Source organism: Camelus ferus, chromosome 25 (assembly GCF_009834535.1).
Source record: "Camelus ferus isolate YT-003-E chromosome 25, BCGSAC_Cfer_1.0, whole genome shotgun sequence".
NCBI classification, from domain to species: domain Eukaryota; kingdom Metazoa; phylum Chordata; class Mammalia; order Artiodactyla; family Camelidae; genus Camelus; species Camelus ferus.
In genome coordinates this window covers 33,475,032-33,498,041 of record NC_045720.1, presented here as the reverse complement: position 1 = coordinate 33,498,041, position 23,010 = coordinate 33,475,032, and the positions used below count along the sequence as shown (strand labels likewise).

Genomic DNA, 23,010 nt, shown 5'->3' with positions numbered 1-23,010 from the left:
CCTAACTAGAGTTTTTGTAATGATTACCTAATGAGAAAATACTAACAATAGCAATATTAATATTCCCACGGACTACTCACGCGTAGCGACTGTGTTTCCCTTGATGCAACTTGGGATTGTGACCATAGAGCCAGACAAGAAACGAGGATGTGAAGCTTCTATTAGATGTCATTTTAATATCTGTAGGAGTTGTAGATTTTCCAGACAGGAAGAATATAGGGGAAAAAATTCAGAATTCTGATAATCAGATTTTGATGATAAAGTTGAGAGAGGGTGTGGAAGAATTATGTAAGGGTAGATGAATTCAATAAAGTGGCAGTAAAGTAAATTTAAAGTCAAAACTGAAAACAAAGAAAGTCCTAAGGTCATTAAATAAATGTGAAATCTAATTAATCAGTGAAGAAAGTTAATCACAATCTAAATGGGGAGCATGGAATTCAATTTACACAAATCAGGAGGGAAGATGAGTTAATAGCCTCTCTTGAACCCTAGAGAGATCAACTTATAAAAGATAAGGGTTTGGGGTTCCTGTTGTCATGTGACTATTAAAAGGCGGTTGGCAGGTTGGTCAGGGTCCCAGGGAGAATCCATCTCCTTTCTCAATCGAAGCATCTAGTAGATTGCTAGCCACAGTCTATTGACATGGTCTCCCCACCTTGCTGGTGACACTATTCTTTGTCAGTAGTGGGTTAGTGTTTTTAACCCATAGAAATTTTGGAATAGAGTACAAAGATTAAGTAAATCAAATCTAAATTATGAGCACTTTTGTATTAGGTTCAAAAATAGTTGGTCACTCATTGAGACCATCTGTATCTATTTGGTATTTTAAATGTTTGCAAGTTTTAAGAAAATGTAGTTTATTAAGGTGTTTAACAGGTTAGCCTTCTGACATCAATGTAAATGAGGAACTGAGTAATTAACTTTAGTTCCCTGGTGTTAAATCAAATAAACAGCATTGAAATGCTTCATAGAACTTAAGATTCATCATCTTTAGAGGTCTAACTTAATAGCCTTGCTTGGAATGGTTTAAATATGTAGGAAGATTTTTCTTGTTAGAGAAATGTGAAGGGCTTTGGGGGGAAAATGAACATATTAAATTGACAGAAGCAATGTGCAATATTTAAAAGAAGTTTATTAACTAGGTTTGTAACCAGAATTGATTGATTAAAGGAGGTTGGTCCACTCAACTTGAGTTGAAGAAACAGAAATCAAAGGCTCCCTTAAAAATATTTGTTAAAATTACTAGATTAACAATTAGAAAAGGATTTGTAAAAAAAAAAAAAAAAGGATTTATGAATTTATTCATTCAACACATTTGTTGAGTGTGTGCCGTGTGTTGGTCATGATTCTGGATGCTAAGAATATTGCCATAAACAAAACAAGGACAAAAAAAATCTTTATGGGGCCTACATTCATTAAACTTATGAGCTTTAGGGAAAAAAACTAAGTTATTAAATGTTTTGCTTTAATACAGTAGATATTAATTAATACAGTAGTTAACTATAAATAGTCTCTTTATTGCACAAAAATGCCCCTCGATGGACACCAAAGAACTCACATTGATAAATATCTTCATCCATCCTTATGTCGTTAGTGCCTAGCTCTCACATGCAACTCAGAACTGTGTATGGCTTAAGTGCTGAATCCTCCTATATTGACTTTCACATCACTTTCACATCACTCACAAGAAATCTGAGTTAAGCAAGGTTTTTTCCCTTAAACTGCAAATGTCTTTAAGGTTAAGGAGCTAGGAGATATTTACATCTTGATGTAATTCAATCAGACAGTGTTTCTTCCAACATCTGAGTTAAGGAATAAACTTTCTGATGGAGGGAAGAGAGGAAAATAACTTTGGGGATGGAAATATTTGTGTAGAAAAGGGAAATCTCTGGATTGGGGCATATTAAAGGGCAAGGCTGGGAGTCCTCAGGGCAGTTGGGAGGCTGAGGGAATTGGGTGAGAAGTATAGAGAAAAGGGGAGGAAAAAATGCAAAGAATTTTCAACTATTTCAAAAAGAACCTCCACCCAAGAAAGAGAAAAAGCCTCTTTTTGTTTGTTTGTTTGTTTGCTTGCTTTCCCAGGTGATTATCTGTGCCCAAAATCCATGGGTCAAAATTACTTTGTTAAAAAGTTCCATTCGGGTAAATTAAGCTTTTGTAAAATGACCTGGAAAATCAAAGGAACATGGTTCCCAAAGGACAATGTTTCTCAGTTCTAAAGAGCCCACTTACCACCAGCCTATTGAAATATAACCTATCTGGAAATTGACCATTATTTTCATAACCAAAATTCACAAAAGCCACACCCAAGGCAGCTCCAGAAAACTGCAGAGAATCCACAGAAGCCCAGCAATGACCTAAACTGTTTGCTGAAGGAAGCCCTAAGTTGAGAACTCCCAGAGTTTTGCAATCCATACCCATTTTTCAGCTTCCCTATCCCAGCAGTCATGATTCACACATTCCAAAACTGCAGGCAAGGCTGATGGCTCCTCCTCCACCAACTGGCCATCCCCAATAATGGTGGCTACCTGTAAGTTCCCCACCAATTAGACCAGTTAGGGAGCAGGTAGGTATCTCAGGGCAGAATTGTATGGTGGTTAATTCCGCAGGCTCTAGAGTCTGAAAGAACTAGGTTTAAACCCTAACTACCACTGAGAGGTTAGTTAAACTCTCCGCACCTCAGTTTCCTCATCTGTAAGATGGGGATTATAATAATACCTATGGCATGGAGTCTTTGAGGGGTTTAAATGAGATAATGTAGGTACAGCCTCTTACCTGACATATAATGAGTGCTCAAACTTACACTTGTACACCAGCTCCCTAATTTATAGCAAGTGAACAGACAGAACACGTTACATCTTGCGCTCCCGGTATGCCATAATGTAAATGATAATCGTGGACATCTTGGCTGGCCTCAGCAACTTACAACTTTTTGCAACATTAAAGAAACTAAGAAATATTCCAGTTCCTATTTGGGCTCTTGAGATGCTGGAATGAGTTACAGGCTTATAAACAATGTTCTAATAGTTGACAAGGATTTGGCTTTAATCTGGTGAATGAAAATTGCATGAAAAGAGAGTTATGGAAGAGTTGGGAAGAAAAAGTGCAGTGCTCTGAATGATGGATTTTAAAATAATCATCCGTGCCTTTTCAGACATTCAGTCCGGTACTGGACCAAAATACCACTGACAGTAATTCCTTGAGAAAATGATGTTTCTAAATAGATACATATAAACCAGGCTGATTTATTAAGAGGGAAAAATGAGTTTAATAATACAGTATTAGACTGCGTATCATCCAGGAAAAGTGTACTGTAAAAAATGTTTTGAATATTCATTGACTTCTGGTAACTTTAGTGTTGTAAATACTTGTATTATAGTGAGGTAGACAGTTAAAAAAAAACCTCTCCATTAGACAGACTTAAAATTTTGTAATAATATTTAAGAAAATGATAACATTATGAAAGAATGAAATATCTGATTAATGCTTAACTTTGTACAACTCGAATATAAACTTTAAAAATATTAGAACTTATAACATTTGAGTGCATATAACGTTTTGTACATTAAGATGAATTGCATGCTGTTCATTTCCTCCTGCACTTTCAGTCACCTTAAATAAACAAATATATACAGCCTTAACAGAACAACAGTGCATCCAAAGCAAATGTGCATTTTAAATTATTTCTCCTGGCCAAGTCTCTCTCTCTTTTTTTTTTTTTTCCACTTAGCATTTTATATTAGCATTTATTCTCATTCTCACCCTTTCTTGGACAGTTTGTAGTTCTCTGAACCAAACAAGCAACAGGTTTAGATTGAGAGAAAGCAAAACCACTTCGGAAAAACAAAAACTTTATGTAATGGTTGGTACAAGTTCCCTTGTTTAAACCATTTTATGGTCAAAATTGAGAAGGAAGCTAACTCTTCAAAGGGCCTACTGATGAGCAATGTTTGAAAATAATACTGGTGCAGGCTGGGGGAAAGTTCAGGGTTTTGAAAACCTGGGGATGGGGTTTAACTTGCACCGGGCTCTCGCCTGCTTCCGGAAGATGAATTCCACCCCTGCCTCTTTTCTCACCACCCTCCCCAACTCCCAGCCCAAGCTCAATGTAACACTTTGCTCTTCTCACAGTTTCTCATTACTAAGTTTTAAAAACATTGCCTAACTGGTAATTACAATCTGAAAAAATTCTTTGGGGGGAGCCCTGGGCTATTGCTGGCTGGTAATCTTTCAGGAATGTCAGAGAGAGGGGAGGGAACAGAGATTTGAAAGAAACTTTGGAGACAAGGACTTGCTTCTCCTTTCAGAACCCTCTCCTCCCCGCTCCTGATCGGTCCCTCTAGCCCCATCCCTGGGGGGCGGGGGACAATCCCCCCCCCCCACTGCACCCTTCTACTTCTTGGGGCATTTTGCTCTCCTCTGCACCTCTTACCTTAATTCTACAGTTCCCCATCCCTACTCATTTTTTTTTTTGTTTGTTTGTTTAAATGGGAAATCACCTTCCTCTTCATAGGGGTATGTCTGAATTTGGGCCAATTTCGTTCAAAGAAATCCACGGGAAACAGACATGAGGAAGGGCTTTTCCATGGGTTACCTCCAGCCCGGGCTAAGGCACCTGCACGTCAGCCCATCAGCGGCAGGCCTTGTGGTTTCTCATTATCCTTCAAGGGGTTCCATTTGGACTCATTCTTGTCATTCCATCCATACCAGCTCCCCTTTCCCCCAGAAAAAGCAACAGTAAAGGCAGTGACCTGAGCCCCCTGGAGTGAGATGCGGGTTGCCGCTTCCCTGTACGGGCAGAGGCCAGGGCAGGGTTGGGTATAGAAGCAAGCAGAAAAGGCCCACGTGGGCCCATCGCTCACAAAGCTCTTCTAAAGGCAGGACACCCCTCCTGGCTTTCCTAGTCCTCTACCTTAACAGCTCTCTGCTGGGGAGATCACAAGGCACCAACCGGCTAGGACACGGCCAGAAAGACCCCGCCTTCTTCACACAGGTAGAAAACAATCAGACCGGGATGTGGTCAAAGGTGATTCTTCCTCCCACAGTTTCCCTTCGTAAACTATTATTTTTTCAATCCATGGAGCAGTTGAGAAACAGGTATGCATCTCCCTTGCCCCCCACCTCCTATCAAAACCTCTGAGACACACAAGGAAATCCAAAGCCACAATAATAGAGACACAAACTAAAGAAATCCTCCTTGGCTTGTTTTTCCAGGGTGGCCGGGCAAGGTGTGAAAATCCGTCTCACCCTCTGGGCTGGCAGGTGGAAGGTTCTGGGGAGGCGAAACTCCCTCGTCTCCCACCTGGCTGAGTGTCCAGGCTGCTCCCCCGCTCCCCGCCTCCTCCAAGGCCAGCTCCTCCTCCGCCTCTCTGCAGTCAGGCCTCCCCTGCGGTCCCGGGCCAAGGCGGCGGGAAAGGCGCCGCTACCTGCAGCCGCAAGACTCCACCACCATGTCCTCGTACTGCTTGTAGACCACGTTATTGCCCGCGTCGATGTACAGGATGCTGATGGGAGTCAGTTTAGTGGGCACGCAGCAGCTGGGCGGGGTTGAGCCGGGGTCCATGGAGTTCATCAGCGTCTGGATGATGGCGTGGTTGGTGGGCTCCAGGTGCGAGCGCAGCGGGAAATCGCACACGCCTTCGCAGTGGTAGGCCTCGTACTCCAGGGGCGCGATAATCCAGTCGTCCCAGCCCAGCTCCTTGAAGTTCACGTGCAGGGGCTTCTTGCTGCAGCGCAGCCTCGACTTCTTGCCGTGCCGCTTGCCATGGCGGCTGGCGAAGGCCGTGCGACGCCGCCGGCGGCCGGGCGAGGGCAGCCAAGGCCCGGCGTCCGGGGTGCCCGACGGCGGCGGCCACGACCCCTCGGCGCCCGCGCCCGCGCCCGCGCCCGGGCCCGCCACCTCGGCCGAACCCAGCTGCTCGCGCATCTCGGCGAACAGGTTCTTGCGCTGCGATCTGGTGAACACGACGAGCAGGGCGCGCTCCTGGGGGGTCCGCACCCTCCGGCCGAAGCCCAGACTCCGCAGGTCCGGGGGCGGCGGCTGCTGGGGCTCCGGAGCGCGCGCCTCTGCCTCCCCGGCTCCCGGCTCGCCCCACGCGGCCCGCAGCTCCAAGCACAGCTGCTTCCAGGGCTGGTGGCGCAGGCCCTGCCACACGTCGAAGACTTCCCAGCCGGCCCGGGGCGCCCCCTGCGGGTCCAGGGTCCGCGCGTCCAGCAGCAGGGGCGACAGGCAAGGGAAGAGCTGCACGTGGAGCGGCCGGGCCGGCGGCCCCCAGGGCGCTGCGGGCGCCTGGCGAAAGAGCCGCAGCTCCGCGCCTACCAGTTCTTCTTTGTCTGAGAGCGTGGACACATCAAACAAATACTTCTGTCTCCGGAGAGGAGTGTGCGAGAGATCGTCTGCGAGATAAAAAATAATTACAGTCAGTTTCACTTAAGAGGGAGATCAGCCCGGTGCTCTGTGGCCGCCCCTGGGAGGAAGAGGGCGGGGAGGGAGCAAGGCGGGCCGGTAGGGGTCCAGCTCGACCCGCCCAGGGCTGACCACCCCGGCTCCTGGCCCGGCCAGTGCGCGGCGAGGGCGGGGGAGCACCCGGGCGGCCCCCGCCTCCCCAGCAGCCCGCACTCCCAGGGCGGAAGTCGGTGGCTGCACGAGAGGCGGCCAGGGCGGCGGCCTCCCGGGTTTTCCCCTAGGAGCCTGTGTTACCGCTAATGTGCCCTTTGTGGTCGCAGCCCGGGCCGCGCTTCCCCCGACCTCCTCTCGGCCGGCTTGTTCTCATCATTCACGTGTCGGTTCAAATGTCACCTCGTCGGAAAGGCCATCCTCGACCACCCTGATCTAAAGTAGCCTTCCTCGGTCACTATCACGGGACTCTGGTTTATTATCTTCCGGGCACTTAGCACTATCTGCAAGGACCTCGTTTATATTTGTCTCCTTAGTGGTATGTCTTTCCCAGTAACACCCCGCCCCCCTCCGCCAGCCCGTGGGAGCTAGGACCCTGTCATGGCCATCTTGCTCACCACATCGCCTACAGGCGTGCCTGACCTAGGCTACACGCTGGTCAGGGAGTGAGAAACTTCTAGAGCAGTCGTTCTCAGTCTGACTGTACTTTATAACCATCCAGAGAATTTACGAATGACCAGCCTGGGGCTCACTTCCTCCAATTGAATCAACATCTGAGGACTGGGCCTGGATATCGGGGTTCTGCTAGGGTTTGTTGGCTTTTCTTTTTTTTACGCTCCAAGTTGATTTGAAGGTGCGGCCCTAGTTGAGACCCACGGGTCAAGGGGAAGATGTTGCCCAGCAGGCAGTTTTGCTGAAGCATTTAGGCCCGATCAAGTTGACAGAATGAGGAGCTGCGACGTGATTTCTTTCTTTCTTTTTAAAATTCATCAGCCATTTAACAACAAACAAAAGAGCAACGAGGCTTTCAGGAGTCTGCACAGGGGCAAGTGAACCCATGCTAACACCAGGCATCTATCCACTGAGAAGATCCTGCAGCCAATGAGAAATAAATGCATCAGTAGGGGAAAAACCACACACACACACACACACACACACACACACACACACACACACTGACTTTCTCCCCTCCTCCACCCACCCCCCTATCTGAAATCTTCTTGCTTTGCAACTAATCCTGAAGATAAAATTTGTGGTTACAAGGGAGAAAAAAAAAATGGAAGCACAAGGAGGAGGTGGAAGAGGATCACAGGCTTTTAAAATCTAAGGTGAATTTTTGAGGACCCAGGCAAAACTGGACTTCTTTTTTGAACACATTTGTGCATGAAGCCAACCCCACTTCAATGTGCAAGGCGGAAAGCTAACCAGATTTTCCTGGGCTGCCTTCTCATAAAATATTTACAACCCAGCAAATACAAAAATCCCCAAAGCCCCTAGCTTTCCCCAGAAGCTAGTAAAGTTTGGGTGGATTCAATAGTAAAAGTGTCACCGGTCCTGGTCTGACCCTCACTGCCTGTCCAGATGTAGCCCCAGGGCACAGGATCTGGAGCCTGGGCCACACCCAGTCCCTACTCTGGGCTGACCACTGGGGCCTGCTACCTCCCTCTAAGGCACAAGTCCCGACCTGAGATGAGCTGTGGGAAGGGTTAGAGAGGTGAAAAGGGAAAAGCTGCTGGAGGCTGTTGATTTATGGAAGCCAAGACCTTCAAACCGACCAGGGTCACGTTAAAATCAGTGGGAATTCAGCACTTTCTTCTCCTCCTTTAAAGAGACCTGCATCTGACAATGCTCAGCCACCACCCAGATCTCTGGACTTATCGCCTTAGGCTTCACTTTCCTGGCTGTCATAGTTCTCTCTCCAAACTAAGGATGTGATGAGAGGGACAAACCCAAGGCATCAGATAAATGTTGTGTTGGCTGATGTAGTATTCATTCTGACTTTATCCATCAGGACAGACTAGTTCTGCAGAACAGGTACTCCTATTGTTCCCATTTTACAGATGGGAAAACCAAGGCTTGGAGTAACTAATTACCAATCTGATGGCTAGTAAATGGCGGAGGGTGTAGTTAAGACCCAAACCTAGGTCTGTGTAATTCCAGAGTTGGAACATTTAGCCTGAAAATCCCATTGCTCCATTGCCCCTCCCTTATAGTCCGGGTCCTGGAGGCAAAGCAACCAGGAGTGGCCAATGTATAAAGGGCGGGAGATACAGTCCAAACTGTATTTTCAGGGCTTGCTAGGAATAAAACCTGGACTCCTTTAGGAAATCACTTCCTTCTCTGCTTACATAACTCTTGAGCTAGTTTGTCACTGGCTGGAGAGAATCAGGCAGGTGTAAAGTATGATTTATTTTTTTCTTTGTCATGCAACTCAGAGAAATCAGCCTGCTTTTGTTTTCATTCTTTTTTTTTTTTTAAGCATGAGCTAATCAATGGCTAGTCTGCACAGCTGAGCCACATTTCTCTAGTCCTTGAGAGCGGTCAAAACAAAAGAAAGCATCTGTAAAAAGAGGGCTCTACTGGTTCTGCAGCCTTGGGATTTCTGATGATTTTTTCTAGCAAGATCAGCCTGCTCTTACTCTTTCCAAGGCTCAGAGAAAGAGGGCACATGAAGGCTCCAGCCTGCATCCTGCTCCCTTTTCTTCCCATACCATCTCCATTCCCACAGTTTCAGGGGCCTCACCTGCATGGGGGTGGCCACCCTTGCCCGCAGGTCCAAGCTTCCCATGCTGCAGGTGCACACACTGGCAATGTGATACATCCCTAGGAGGACAGACCCAGAGAAGAACCTGCCCCGGCCCTGGAAGTGAGCTCAGGGCTACTTAGGGAAAAACTCTGTGGCTCAGGTACCAGAGTGGAGTAATAACCCTCAAAGCCTCTGAATCTGCATCATCAGCATCACACAAGATCTTGTTAGAAATGCAAATTCTCTTGGGCCCCAGAGTTTTGTAGTGGGGCCCAGAATTTGCATTTCTCCTAAGTTCCCAGGTGATGCCAATTCTGCTGGTTGGGGACCCCACTTTAAGAACCATGAATCTAGATGAGCACATCAGAGTCTCCACTTTGTGGGCAGGGCACCATGGGAGGCAGGACAAAACAGGGCCCTCCAAAGCACAGGGCCCTGCGCAGGATCTAAGGTAGTAATGACCAGAACCAATTTCCTGTTGCTCCCTGCTCCTTCCTGTCCCCACAGCCACCCCTACACTGTTTAGTCTCTCAGCCACGTATACTCTCACTGGGTCTCCAGAACCTCTAACCCATGAGGGTGGCTGCCCTGTGCAGCTCTCCTACAGACCACATTCTCCACCTGTCTGGACCTGCTCTGGAGGCATGCATCACAGAAATAGCCCAAAGGAGGCATGCGACCTGAAGAGTGCACACACCGCCATCCACTGTGACCCTGCAGACACTTTGTCTGCCAAGGCGGCATCACAAGGCCCAGCCCTGCTGCCATGGTCACCTGTGCAGAGGAAGCCAGCCCTTCACTCCCTCTCCCACAAGCCTCCTCCCATTAAGTCCTGTGTAAAGGAGGGTTGATGTCATGAAATGACCCTCTCTCCCATCCCCTCACCTCGAAACAATTACTTTCCATTTCAAAAATCTGTTGGTGGCACTTTCTTATATCCTGAAAGTGAATCCTATGCTGCAGGCCTTGGAATTGAAATTGAGTAATACATCAGGGGACTTTCTATTTTGCTTTTTATTTGCATCAACCTGGTCTGTTACATCCTCCCCCCATAAATTCAATGTTTGCTTTGCATTAGACATATAGACCTCTCAAGTTACATTTGCTGGGTTTGTGCTTATTCTCTTGCCCTGGTGGGAAGGAGGGGAGGAGAGACGGAGGAGGAAGGAACAAACCACCTGCATATCTGAAGAAAATTCTTCATAACTAGGTCAACCTTTTTTTTTTTTTTTTTTTTTGAGTTAAAGGTAAGTCGGAAGGTTGGGAGCATCTCAAACATGCACATTTGGTGTGGAACTGATTAAAAATAAAAATTAAAAAGGAAAGCGAATAAGGAACGAGAAAAAGAACTAATCACTGCAAGGGAGAGTCTATCATGTCCATTTTAAATGAGGAAATTGGCTTAGAAAGGTAAAGCGTTCTGTGCAGGGTCACAGTGTGTGGCTGGAGGAAGCTAAGAAGCAAACATCAGATCACTTTTTAAAAAAAGTGCCTAGGGTGCCCGAGTCCGGACACCTGGGAAACCGCACCCCAAGAAGGCGGCCTAAGGGAAGCCCGCACAGCGCGGGAGCGGAGCCTTGCGGGTCCCCTCCCCGCGCTCTTGCAGCTGGAGGCGGCTTCCCCGCGCCACCCTTCAGGGAGCTTCCGAAAACCCTAAACTTCTTTCGGTTTGGAAAGGAAAGGACCCGTACTGCATTCCCCAAGACGTCTTCAGATGTGCACGCAGTTTGAGGTCCCTCTTGAGAGTCTTTGTTGGATTTTGTGTCCCTCGCCGGCTGCGAGGGCGTCCCCGCGTTCCAGCTCGCTCGACCCCCTGGACCCTTCACCCTGGGCTCCCCGACGCCCCTCAGCGCGTGTCCCGCTCGCGTCTCTGAATTCTCGGTGACAGCGGCCACCGGCGGCATCTGACCGGGCAGGGCCCCACACGCCACAACGCCAAGCGTCCCGCTGCAGATCCTCCGAAGGCAGGTCCTCCAGTAACTGGTTGCAGCTCAGAAAGCCGAGATGACAGTGGGCTCTCTCACCCCCACCCACTTAGGTGGGGATGGAAGGAGGAGTATAATCATCCGTCTTCACAAAAGAAGCTCCAGACGTCTCTGCAGCTCAGCCTCCCCACACCCGCAAAAGCAACACTCAACGCTTCGGGCGCGCTTTTGTGCCAGCATGTGCTCAGGGTTTTGGTGGCCTCTCTGAATCCTCACCGAAAGCGTCCGAGGCGCGTCGGACTGTTACACTCATTTATAGATGAGGTAAGGGGCTCTTCAAGATGTCTTCATTTGCCCAGAGTCTTGCAGCTTGTGAGGGACAAGATCTGAAGGTCTTTTTTTCCAACCGAGGCCCTCAGACCTGAGGCCACGCCCCTCTTCCAGGGTTCCGATTGAGCGATGGAGCAAAGACGGAGCGAGAACGTTGAGACACACCCCCATCACCAAAACCATCAACACAAGGGGAGCTGGGATCCGCCAGGATTTCCTTTTCTTCTTTACTAGAAGGAAGAAGACCTCCGAGCAGGGAATTCATAGCTGGATTTGGAGTCACTGCTTCCTAGGTCCCTCAGCCCTGAGGGTGCCCTGAGGTGCCAAAGTCTACAGGTTGAAAGTAGAGTCACGTGTACTGGGTAAGTAAAAATGAGCCACCAGCCCTCTCCCCTGGGGTATGAAGGCCTCTGAGTAATCTGTGCTCCAACAATTACCCTCTCCTGGGATAGTGATCTCCTGGGCAACCCCCCTGCCCCATACTCTTCTCCTGAGTTCTGTCTCCATCGAGATCTGCCTTGGCAAACGGCTGACCTTGCTAAACATCCACACTGAGGCGTGGATTCAGAAGGCGGCCCACACAATTCACCCTCCCCGGGGCGCTCTTGCTCAAATCCAACATGATCATAATATCAAACCCTGGTGTAGCACTTACTATGGGCTGGGCCTGATCTAAATTCTTGTAATGACTCATTTAAGCTTCAAAACAACCTATGGAAAAAAGAAAAGATGTCACTATTATGTTATGGATCAGGAAAGAAAAAAAAAAAAAAAAACACAGAGAGCTCAAGTGTAACTTGTCCAAGATATAAGAGGTAGATATGGCAGTTGGGCTCCAGGATCTTTGCCACCACCTGGACATCCCAGCCCTTGATCTTTGTGTCTGCTAGAAACCTTGAGAAGGCTCCAGTTCTTTCATGCTGCCCATGACTACAGGGAGGGCATCAGTCTCTGATCTCCAAATGTCAGTCACTTCCTAATCAGCAGAACTGAAGGGATGCTAACAGTTCAACAGTTGAAAGAGGAAACTTTATTTTCTCATCTGCAGAATGAGAATAATAACATCAACTCACAGTCACTGAGGGAGGGGTGGCAAATGAGGTAGGATCTCAGGAAAGACCCTGAAGATGTGTGCAAATGTTAGTTACTACTGACAATGTGCAATGAGCCTAGAACCTAGAGTCTAAGAGATGTAGATTTGAATCTGATCTGTAACTTATTGTCTTGGATGGACTGAGTCACATAATCTCTCCCAGCCTCACATGGCTCATCTGTAAAATGGGTGAATGGCCCCACTTTGCAGTGTCATTGTAAAGGTCAGAGTCAAGGCAACCAGAGCTGCATGCATGACAGACAAAATCACCCAACGAATGCAGCCAATATGACTATAACTACCCACAGCCAGGTAGAGGGAAGAGGCACCTGTCCTCCTCTCGGCCTTCTTTGAGGAAATGTAGTCCAGTCCTCTCCACAAGATTTCCAGAAGTGGGTGAAGAAAAGGTGCTGGGTAGAGGGGTAAAGAGAGAAGCAAGGACTTCCAGTTCCTACTCATCTGAGGGTTCCGTGAAGGACAAGGCCCATAAGGGTTTCAGCCCCACCCCCATCACCTTGCTTCTTCTCAATTCCCAGGCTTCAGCCACCACTATGGTCCCTCCTGAAACACAAGGTGATCAAACGACCTGCAGCGGGAGGCTCATCAAGGTTACAGCCCTCACTGCAGGTTCCCCTCCTCTGTAGCTAATTCGTCTGCAAACCCATCTGGCTCCCTGGACTGGCAGACACAGCCCTGAGTGGCCTAGTGAATGGTCTCCTTGCCCCACCCCTCCCACTTACCCCTCTGGTGCCTCTGTGGGGCACGAACTGTCCATAGAGCCAATCTAGGGTGGGAGAAGGGGGGTTCCCTATCTTTTTCATCTGGCAGGTTGGAGGAGAGACGGGTTGTAGCAATGACTGACCCCTTGGGCAGGAGTGCGAGGCTGGCTGGGGTACAGTCCGGTGGTCCAGTGCATCCTCACCACCCACTCACCTGCCCTGTTTCTCTCTAGGTCTCTTGGTTTCCCCAGTGTTTTCCCCAATAGCTTGCTCTGATTTTCTCAGCTTTTTTCCTCCTTTCATAGATCAGAAAGGCCCAAGGGGAGTCCAACACGGAGGCCTTTACCACCCTCTTCCCCAAGCCTCACAGATCCCCCTCTCCTTGCATCGAGCCTGAGCTTTCTGAACCACGTGAGATTAGTTGGGTCTAATGTCCTACCTGGATCCTGTAGAAAAACCCCAGTGTTCCCACAGCAAGCTCTGGATCAGTGAGTGGCAAAACAGTACAGATGGGAGGGGGAGAGCAGGGGAACCCCTATTTCCACCTGGCTGGGAACAACTGCTTATGCCCTGGGAGCCTCAGCACCGCCTTCTGTGTAACTTCTGGCAGCAGTGCTGGTTTCTGGCAGGAGACAGGGCCAGCCCTCTACCCTGAGCACTGGGCTCTGGGCACCTCCAGCAGAAGTCCCAGGGCACTTCAAAGAGACTCCTCTTGTCTCTCTAGGATGAAATGGATCCATTTATAAAGTAGTTTCCATGAACTTGGTGCAAACACTCGTGGCTGCATAGGGGCCCAAGAGCCAGAGATGCAAATCCCAAATTCAGGACACTTCACGGTCATCTCTTCACTGCTGTCCCAACCTGGGCTCCTAACCACAGTGGCTCAGATCTTAATTTGACAACAATATAGATGGAATCCAAAAGGAAACTTAGTGCCACCCCACACTCTGGGCCTTCTCGCCCCATCTTTCCAATACGCCCAAGCAGCTTGCACCTGGATGTCCTCAGCTCCAGCGTCCCGCGCAAGTCGCTGCCTTCTCCTGCAGCCGCGCGAGCTGGGCCCAGACTAGATTGATTTGCCGGGGATAAGGCAGCCGGGAAATCGGGGCCTTTTCACTTGAGAACTTGGAGATCAACACTAGAAGAAAAGGTTCCCTTTTATGTTGTTTCCCCTCTCCAATCAATTCTGAGGTTGCAGGTGGGGAGATGGACTCAAACTGGCGTGTTGTCATGGGCAGGATATTGGATCCCCAGGTCCCAGGGGTCCTGCGCAGGAGAAACCTCAATGATGTGTTCTTTAAATCGCTGGGCCAGGAGCAGCTTCTGAAAAAGGGATCGCTGAAACTTAGCTCCACTGTGTTCACCTTGGGCTGACTCCCAAAATAACGTCGTAGCAAAATGAGATTCGTGGTGGCAGCTATGGACCATAGTCTACATGGTCTAGCATCGTTCAATTTCCCTCCCCAAGGGGCGTGGGAGCCGCAGTCGCTGGGAAGTAGGGTGGGGCCTGGACCAACTTGCCTGGAAGCCAGATTTGCAAACAGGCGCGGGGATTCCCTTCAGTTCCTCTGTTATTTAGATACGGAAGGGGGGTTTGTAAACCACCCCGACCGACCCCAAAGCAACCCTCCGCGCTGCCCCTGCTTCTGCTTTCCGCTGGGCTCCAGCAGCCAAACCCACGCCAGCCTGAGCCAGAGGCCCGCCCTTCGCCCCTCCTGTACGCCGGCTGTCGGGTCCCTAAACCGTGCTCCGCCCCCAGGCGCCCCGGCCACTCGCAGCGCAGCGCGCGCATCTCCGCGAACGCTGGTCAGCGCCGCCCGCCGCCCGCCCACTCCAAGCGCCTAAAGCATCTCACCCCAAGCGGACCCAACCCTCGGCCCCCAGCAGCGCTAATGGACTGTCCTGGAAGGCAGGGAACAGCAACCCTGGAACCCATTAGGCCGACGAGGACCTATTTAATTCCTGTAAACAGGAGACACCATTTAACCGAAACTGAGCTTAAAAATAAACAGCCAGGCTTTAAGGGCAGGAGTTGGGGGGTGGGGGTTGAGGGAGATGGTAGATGCCAAGCAACAAAATGGCTCTGTGGATCCACGTTTCCTCTGGCCACACCTCGCAGCCTCCGCTTGGATCCCATCCCCGGGACCAGAGAGCATCGTTTGACCAGGGTTATTTAATATCCGAGGGGTTATCGAACGAATGATCTTCACTTTACTTAAAAGCGCCCAGAGATTATTGTTTATTTGCCGTGAGTCACTTGATGCAAGCAGAAGTCCAGGCAGGAAACAAAAATTTTTGTTCTGTCCTATTTCTGTCATGCCACCTTTCCCCCACTTCTCCGTTCAGTTCCTTTCTCCCTTTCCCCACGCCACCCCAAGAAGAGGTCACCAATTTCAAGGAGGTGTGCGCCAGAACCCCCAGAACTCCAGCTGGGAAAAAACGAGTTGCGCTAGGGTCTCCATCAACGCAACGTTCTGCGTTCCCCGAGGGTCCAGGCAACAGGCATCACCCTCCAGTCGGAAGGGGGAGCTTTCATGTCTTGATTCAGTTTGCGCGGGAAGGGATTACAAGGCCTGTCGTGGGTTGTGACTTAGGTAATTTTGTCTCTTAATGTGCAGAAACGACAAGGGTGTTTGAGCACGTCTTTCGATCCCCTCCCCCACCAGCAACTCTATCGCGCAAACTCCCAGAGCCCGAGAGCCTCCCGCTCCGGGAAAAAGCTCAGTGTCCTTCTCAGATTAGCCTCCCCTGCCAAGGAAGCTGGTCCCCGAATTCCGGCGCGAGTGCAGAAGACATGACGTGTTCTTAGCTTTTTGCTAAGGAGGCCTTTGTAAGGCAGCCCTTAAAGCCTTGGGGTTGCGAGTGACAAAAACTGGTGTTCAGCTGCAAGCCAATGGCTAAGGGTTTGGTCTGAGGCCTGAAAAGTGTTTTAATCATTCCAACCCAGAAGAGCAGAACAAATTTCTGGTTTAAGGGTTCCTTCCCTTACCCCCGGACTTGTTCCGGGACCTGCCAGTTCGCCGGGCTTGAGGATACTAAACCTGAACCCTGACGGCGACGCACACCCCGCGCGGGGCTCACGCGGGCGCGTCCCCACACGCACGCACTTGAACGCTCAGCAATCCTTTTCCAAGGCTGTTCCCTCTTTCCGGGGAAATAAAGCCTAGATTGGAACCTTCTGCCGGCTTCCTCACTTGGCCGTCTGGTCTGCATTAGTGTTTTTATAAGGGACTCAAACAAATCGAATACAAGGTCACCAAATAATTAACAGTTGTGAATTCCCTCCGTCCCCATTAAAATACTTCCCTGCTTATATTTCATTTTCCGTTTGCCAACGACAGCAGGGTCGGGGCAAAAGCGCCTCTGCGTTGATCGCACCACTCTCTGCGGCCCAGGTCCACCCAGAAACTGGATGTTTTGCATAAACATGCTGCACCAGAGGAGCTTCAATGAGGAGAGAACTATGCCGCTCTCAGAATGTCCTTCTGCTGCCGGGCTGCCCCCACAACTGTCCTGCCCTGCCCTCTGGTAATCGCGACCCAGAAGGTAAACCTGGAAGTCAACAATCAGGGGCAAACTCTCCTAAGGTTCATTTCTAGGGTGTCGAGTTCCTCAAGGACGTCCTAGTCTCATTTCTTTTTGTTTGTTTGTTTTGTTTTGTTGGCTTTTATCTGTTCCCTACTGCCTCCTTCCTGAGAAGGCTATTGTAACAACAAGGCTCCCTCTCCCCCAAATTTAAAGAGTATTCTTATTTCAAAATCGTCTGTAAATGTAACTCACAGCAGTATTCTTAGATTTATTTTGCTTTCTTCATCCTCAAGAGGTTCCCCACACACACACACCTTATTGGAATTATGGGGCACTTCTCACTACATGAAGTCCGAGTTTTGCTTCTCTCTTCCTCTCCCTGTATCTCACAGCCTAGTCGAATTCATAGGCATTCTCATTGTCTGCCTTTCCCAGGCCCCAGGGTTGCGGAGCCAAGGCTCCAGTACTCGTGGTCTTTTAATGAACTATACCATGTGCTAACTACTATTTCTCTGTATGCAACCTGGCCCATCCTGACGGTATGACTGCACCAAAACACACACGCACACAACACACACGTGCACACACTTCCTCATCTTTATCCGAAATAATTTATAAAGCACAATATGGGGCTGTTTTTAAAGATCAGGGATAATGCGGCTTGTGCCTTTTACAGGGAGTACAAAGCGGAAGCAAAGCACAGCACAGTTTCAGACCCTTGAGCCCAAAGTTTCACTCCAACTCCTAACTGGGTCTTAAGAGATTACAGAGGACTATTAGATGGGGAGGGAAATCTGTCCATTTTTTCTGACTTCTTCTTGCCACCATCCTTTAGAAACCTCACCCCCTTACCCTATCCATGTAGTGCCATAGGTAAGCATGCAGAGTCTAGTTTTAGGTATTTGCTTCACCTCTCACTAGCTGTGTGACCTTGAACAACTTACTTAACCTCTCTGTCTTCTTTAATTCACCTGTAAAACAGTGATTATAGCACTTACCCCCAGGGGAGGGTTGTGAAATAATTTATATAACAGATTTTAGCGCAGTACCGCGTACTGGTAAATGTTCACAGCAAATGCTCAATATGTCAGTTAATCTTGGTTATTATTATTATTCCTAGTTGTTTGGAGAGCAAACTGAATGGGGAATGTGTTTTTTGTTTTTTGGTTTTTGGGGTTTTTTTTTTGAACTTACAATAAGGTCACCTCATGGAGGGGGCGGGGTGGTGAGAGAAGAACGCAGGGGTGAGGCAGTACAGAACATGCAGTCTTTAGTTTAAAGCGCACCTCATTCGCTCACATTGGGCAGAGTTTATCCTTGCTCTTCCACTCTTGAACGCAAGCCTTAGGTGTAACTTGTGGGCTCTGGAGTTCCCGGGAGAAAAAGGCTTTTTACAAATACTGTACTTAAGTAGTTCATGCCTCGAGAACCGGCTTCAGGATTCCTTCCGTTTTCTTTGCTCCTCCCCCTGAGGGACCCCGGCTTCTCGAAGCCAAGCCTGCCACACTCGACGGCGATTTAAACATCCCCGAGGCAAGGCGCCAAGTGAGAGCGGCTGGCCCAGCTCTCGGTTGGCCGCTGCTCTTTCCTCCTTGTCCTGCCATCCACGGTTGGGGGAGGGGATGTTGGAAGGTTTGGCGCGGTTTAGGAGTCCCCACGTGAGAGGGGCGGAAGTCCTCGCCAGGAGCCGGGGATGCGCGGCTGGCGGGTCCCTTCCATCACGGGAGACTAGACACCGTTTGATGTGTTATGACATGAACCCTCAATTAGATCGCTGAGTTGAAACACTCCAATCAGGGGCCCGATGCTAAGCAAGCCCCGGAAGGTCCAGCCCGAGGTCACCGCCGGTGACACATCAAATCAAAATCAGTGAGAGGGAAAGTGAGGCTTTCCCTTTATCAAGCTGGGGCTGCAGCCCGCAACAGACCCCCTCCTCTGCGCGCCCCCTCCAGCCTGCGGCTCCGCGCTCCTTCGCCCCCGCGCGGCGTGCGACCAGCCGCACAGCCTCCCCAGTCAACTAACTGCCTTTCTTCGCGTTTTCTGGGAACCCGAAGGCGTGGAGGTGACCGCGCCTTTGAAGCTGCGGTCCAGGTGGTCACGCCGCGACTCGTACGCCTGGGGACCGCGTTCGGGAGTGGAAGCCGGACGTTTGGATCTCGGTCCGGCTAGCCTGGAGAGCTTGGCTCGGGGACAGAGGCCCCCCAGCCCGGGCGGGCAGCCAGTTCCCTCCCCACCTCCGGCGCCCGCGAGCGCCCAGAGCGGTGCCCGGGGAGACGCGGCAGTGCGAGCCAGGGCGAAGGGAGCCGGTGTCTGCGCTGGACCCGGAGACCCCCAGAGACCTCCCACACTTGCCCGAAAGCCGCAGGCTTCGCTAGCCGCCTCCGAGCAGCCTGCAGGGTCCCTTGGTCCCGTGCCAAGCTCACAGGGCGCAGCTTTCGAGTTAGGGGGGGTCTGCCTGGGGGAGGGGCGGAGGCTCTGGCCACTTCCCGTGGGGAGAAGAAAATGCCCGCCCAGCTGCCTGGGCCTCCGGGATGTCCTCCCTTGGGGAAAGGCCTCCAGAGCAATTGTCTCTGCTAGGGTAGTCTTAGACTAGAGTCTTAGAGAAGGTGAACGATAAGCGGAAGATTTGGAGGGAGGGAAACAACAGAGGCACGGCGAGGGGTGGAGGTGGGGAGAAGGCGAGCTGCGCTAGCAGCAGGGCGGCCGGGGACCCAGACCATGCAGCGCTACGAAGAAGCCACTTGTATTTGCAAAGGTGACTTTAGTAGTCCTAAAATCACCATAAAATACCGTGCCGTTAATTTGCCGCCCAGACCTTTCAACAGCTCGTGAACCTCGCTGACCTTTGGCTGCAGCCGCGAATCGAGCGTGGGCAGGACTCGTGCCCGCAAGGAAAGCGGCTGCAAGGCAAAGGCTTGGGGCTGAAGCCTGTGAAGAACTGGGGCTCCGAGCCGTTAGCCTACTCTGTAAAGCTTCGAGGGTGTGTGAGTCCCCAAGGCATCGGGCAGAGCAGCCCTCTCAGTCGGAACCCCATGCTCGCAGGTTCCCGGGCGACCCCACTTTCACTAACCTGGAAGTCACAGGCGGGGAACGAGTCCAGCTCGAGGAGCTAAAGTCTGGGCAGGGTGGCAGAGTGGATAGATGCCCAGATCTCTTTTATCTCCTCCTTCCTTTCTTCTCACCCTCTGCCTCCCCTTTGCCCTTCCTTTGCTTTTTCTCCCCTCCTTTCCTGTCTCCTTCCACATTATTGTCTCTTCTCTTTAGGAGCCGAGTTCCCGGCGTATGCAGATTCCTCCCCAATTTCTGGTACCAGGGGAGCGCGAGTTTTCTCCAAGGCACTCGCCAGGCTGCAGACCGACGCGGGTGGCAAGGAGGGGGCGTAGGGAGTTCCGCAGACGCTCACACAAGCACCGCCACCGGGGACCAAAGACGGTCTCCCTTGTAGAGGCGCAGAGAGAGGAGAGTCTCCTGGCTGAGAAAGGTGGATGAACACACGTAGACACCCATGTGGATTAAGTACCAACAATTTAGCTGACTTGCCCATGTCCCCGGCCCACCCTGCCGGTTGCTGCCACTGCCTCTGCAGAATTGACTTGGTTGCGGCCCCGGAGTGGCCGAGATCGCGCTGCTGGAGCGAAAAAAAAGCCCGAGGGCGCGGAGCTCCGACCCGGCTGACCATGCCCACACCCAGCGGGGACAAGCGGAGAACCCGTGCAGCGGCTGGGCCGGGGCGCTGCCAGACTCCCTCCTCGGACCGCGGAACTCGCTTCTGCCGGCTTTTCCCGGAGCCGACGGGAGCTCGGGGCTTCCCAAAGCTCACCCAGGCCCCAGGGCTGCCGGGGCCGCCACCGCAGCTCCAGTCTTGGACCGCGCACCCGGTGCAACGTGGGACCCCTTGCCATGGGTTCCGTCGGTTCCCGCCCGGGTCATTTGCCCGCCAACTCCTGCCCTCCACGCTTCCTCCACCAGCCACCAAACAAGCGGCCCCTACGCTGCTTTCTGCAAAAGGAAGAGGAAGAAGGAAGGGAGAAAGGAAGGAAGGGAATGAAGAAAGCGAGGCAGGGAGGATTGCACACTGGAATAAGATCTGCAGCCGCATTCGGAAACTCACTTGGGCTTGAGAAAAACAGTTTAAGAAAAGAAAAGGGGAGGTGTCCAGAGCGGGAAGGGGATTCACAAATGTAGCCTTCTGCCAGAGCCCGAGCAGCGCCTTCGCTGCGGAGCTCCAGGGGGAAAGGAGTCGGCGTCTTCTTTGCCACTTACCTAATCCCCTGTCTACAAAGCTAGTGATCGTATTGGCCGACTTGGAAGACTGGAAAAAGCTGGCATTGATGCCCAGCTTCTCGGCGATGGAGTAAGTCCTGTAGATTGACAGCATGTACTCGTGGGGCACCACGCGCGGGCCCCTGCCCGGAGGCTCCTGAGCCTCGGGCTGCTGTGGCGGTCGCCGCCGGGGCTCCTCCTGCGGCCTTGGCTGTGGCTCCTGGCTCTCCAGGGGCGCCCGGGCAGTGGCATTCGCTCGCGGCGCCCGCTGCATCTTCCCTTCTTTGCGGCTTCGCATTCCCTTGGCGGAGACTAGCTCGGCGGACGATGAGGAGGATGCGATGGAAGCTTGCTGGAAACCGGGCAAATCCCATAGGAAACTGATGAGGAAGACGGCCGAGAGCAGGACCCTTGGGGTATCCATGACGAGCGAGTGGCAGCGTCTCCCCGAGAGGCTGAGGAGCAGGGCGCGAGGGGCACAGAGCGGCTGGACAGCGGCCGGGGCCCGGCTCCTCGGGCGGACTCGGAGTGCGAGGAGCCGGGTCCCAGCCACACAAACCCCGGCCCTGCCACGCCCCCTCCCGCCCCTCGCCGGGAGGGGAGGAGAAGAAGGGGAGGGGAGGGGAGAGGAGCAGAGGGTGGGAGGAGAGGCCGGGTGGTGCGGGCAGGAGGTGTGGGGGAGAGGGGCCGCTGTGCGCCGGGGTGGCGGGGGACGCAGCGCCCCCGCGGGACGCGCGCGGGGTTGCGGGGCGGTGCGCACGGAGCCGGCCCGGAGCGCTTGGCAGGGGCCGACCGGCGAGGGCGCCCGGCGGCGGGGAAGCCGGGGCATCCGCAGCGCCAGAGTCCCGCTGGCACCGGTAGAAGCTCAGTCCCTCCGCAGCGCTGCGCCGGCTCTCGGTCCTTGGCTGCCACCTCCAATTTCCTGGGAGCTTGCGGCCCCGGAAGAGGGAGGGGGCAGCGGCGCCCCCCAGAGACAGCTCGGAGCAGGCACTTCTGCTGCCGAATGCTCGCCGGCTCCGGGCGGTGGTACTTTCCTTCCTCGGCCCCAACCTCCAGGCCAGTTGATCCGTCCCCTCAAGGGCCAGCCCAAGGCCAGAGAAGCCTCGCCGCGCGCCAGGCGTAGGGCCCAGACCAGAGCAGCCCCATTCTCTCGGTGGGGTACCGCTCTCCACAAAGCCCGGGCGTCTGTTCCCGACCCTCGAGGTCAGGCAAAGGCCACGAGTCTTTAGAGTCTGGATGGATGCTAAAAGCTGCTGCGCTCTCCTGCAGGCCCCAGCCTCTCTCCTCGCAGTCCCCAACCTCTTCTGACGCTGGCTTTGGCCAGTTCTTTTCTCCTCCATCTGTTCCCCTGGTCCTTTTCCCTCTCGCGGCCTGGCCCCCGTCTCCACTGCATCCCCATTTTCCTTCTCCTCTTTCCCTCCCGCCTTCAATACTTCCTCCTTCCCCAAGTTCCTTCTGCATTCCAACCTCTCTTTCCCCAGCCTGCTTTTCTTCTCACACTGCCCTCCCTTCTCTCTCTGCCTTCCCACCCTCTCTCTCCCCGGCCTTCCCCCTCCCCTTTTAGTGGACCCCTCCCTTTGCAGCTCGTCCCCAATCTGTTTCTCTTCAGCCCAGCCTCGCCCCATCACGAGTTTCCTTTATCTGTCCCCAGATTCCCCGTGCCTGTCTTCCCCGCCCACTGCCTCGCTCATTCCCGGGCCTGAGGGCTGGAAGTCGAGGCGGAGGGCTGCTTCTCTCCCGCCGCCGCCGCGCTCCGTGCCTCGGAATGCTGCGGACGTCGAGCTTCCCCGTACATTTACTCGAGTGCACAGCCACCAACCCAAAAAATGCTCTCTTTAATCGCCCCAGCCCCTCTGTGAGGTCGGCCTTCCCATTTTCACTTTCACGGATTTAAAACACGAGCCTGAGAGAGGGTACATGACTTTTCCAAGAACACTCAACCAAGAGAACATGCAGCCAGAGACGGAGTCTAGGGCTCAGACTCCAGACCCAGGGCTATTCTCATTCCA

General features: G+C 51.9%; 1 protein-coding gene across 1 annotated transcript; it reads right to left on the bottom strand.

The window, feature by feature from the left end:
* Positions 1 to 3,248: 3,248 nt before the first annotated feature.
* Positions 3,249 to 22,535, bottom strand: GDF6 (growth differentiation factor 6). The gene is made up of 2 exons (XM_032467786.1): positions 21,002 to 22,535; positions 3,249 to 6,396 (listed from the first exon to the last, which is right to left on the bottom strand). Exons 1-2 carry the CDS (start codon positions 21,828 to 21,830, stop codon positions 5,423 to 5,425), a joined length of 1,803 nt encoding a protein of 600 aa, XP_032323677.1. The 5' UTR covers positions 21,831 to 22,535; the 3' UTR covers positions 3,249 to 5,422.
* Positions 22,536 to 23,010: the final 475 nt, after the last annotated feature.

Bases quoted from the DNA above. Each gene is read 5' to 3' on its own strand.
- GDF6 (XM_032467786.1), bottom strand. From the start codon at position 21,830: ATGCCCCGGCTTCCCCGCCGCCGGGCGCCCTCGCCGGTCGGCCCCTGC. The intron at 6,397-21,001 runs GTAAGTGGCAAA...TTTATCTCGCAG, and splicing joins CTTTGTAGACAGGGGATTAG to ACGATCTCTCGCACACTCCT.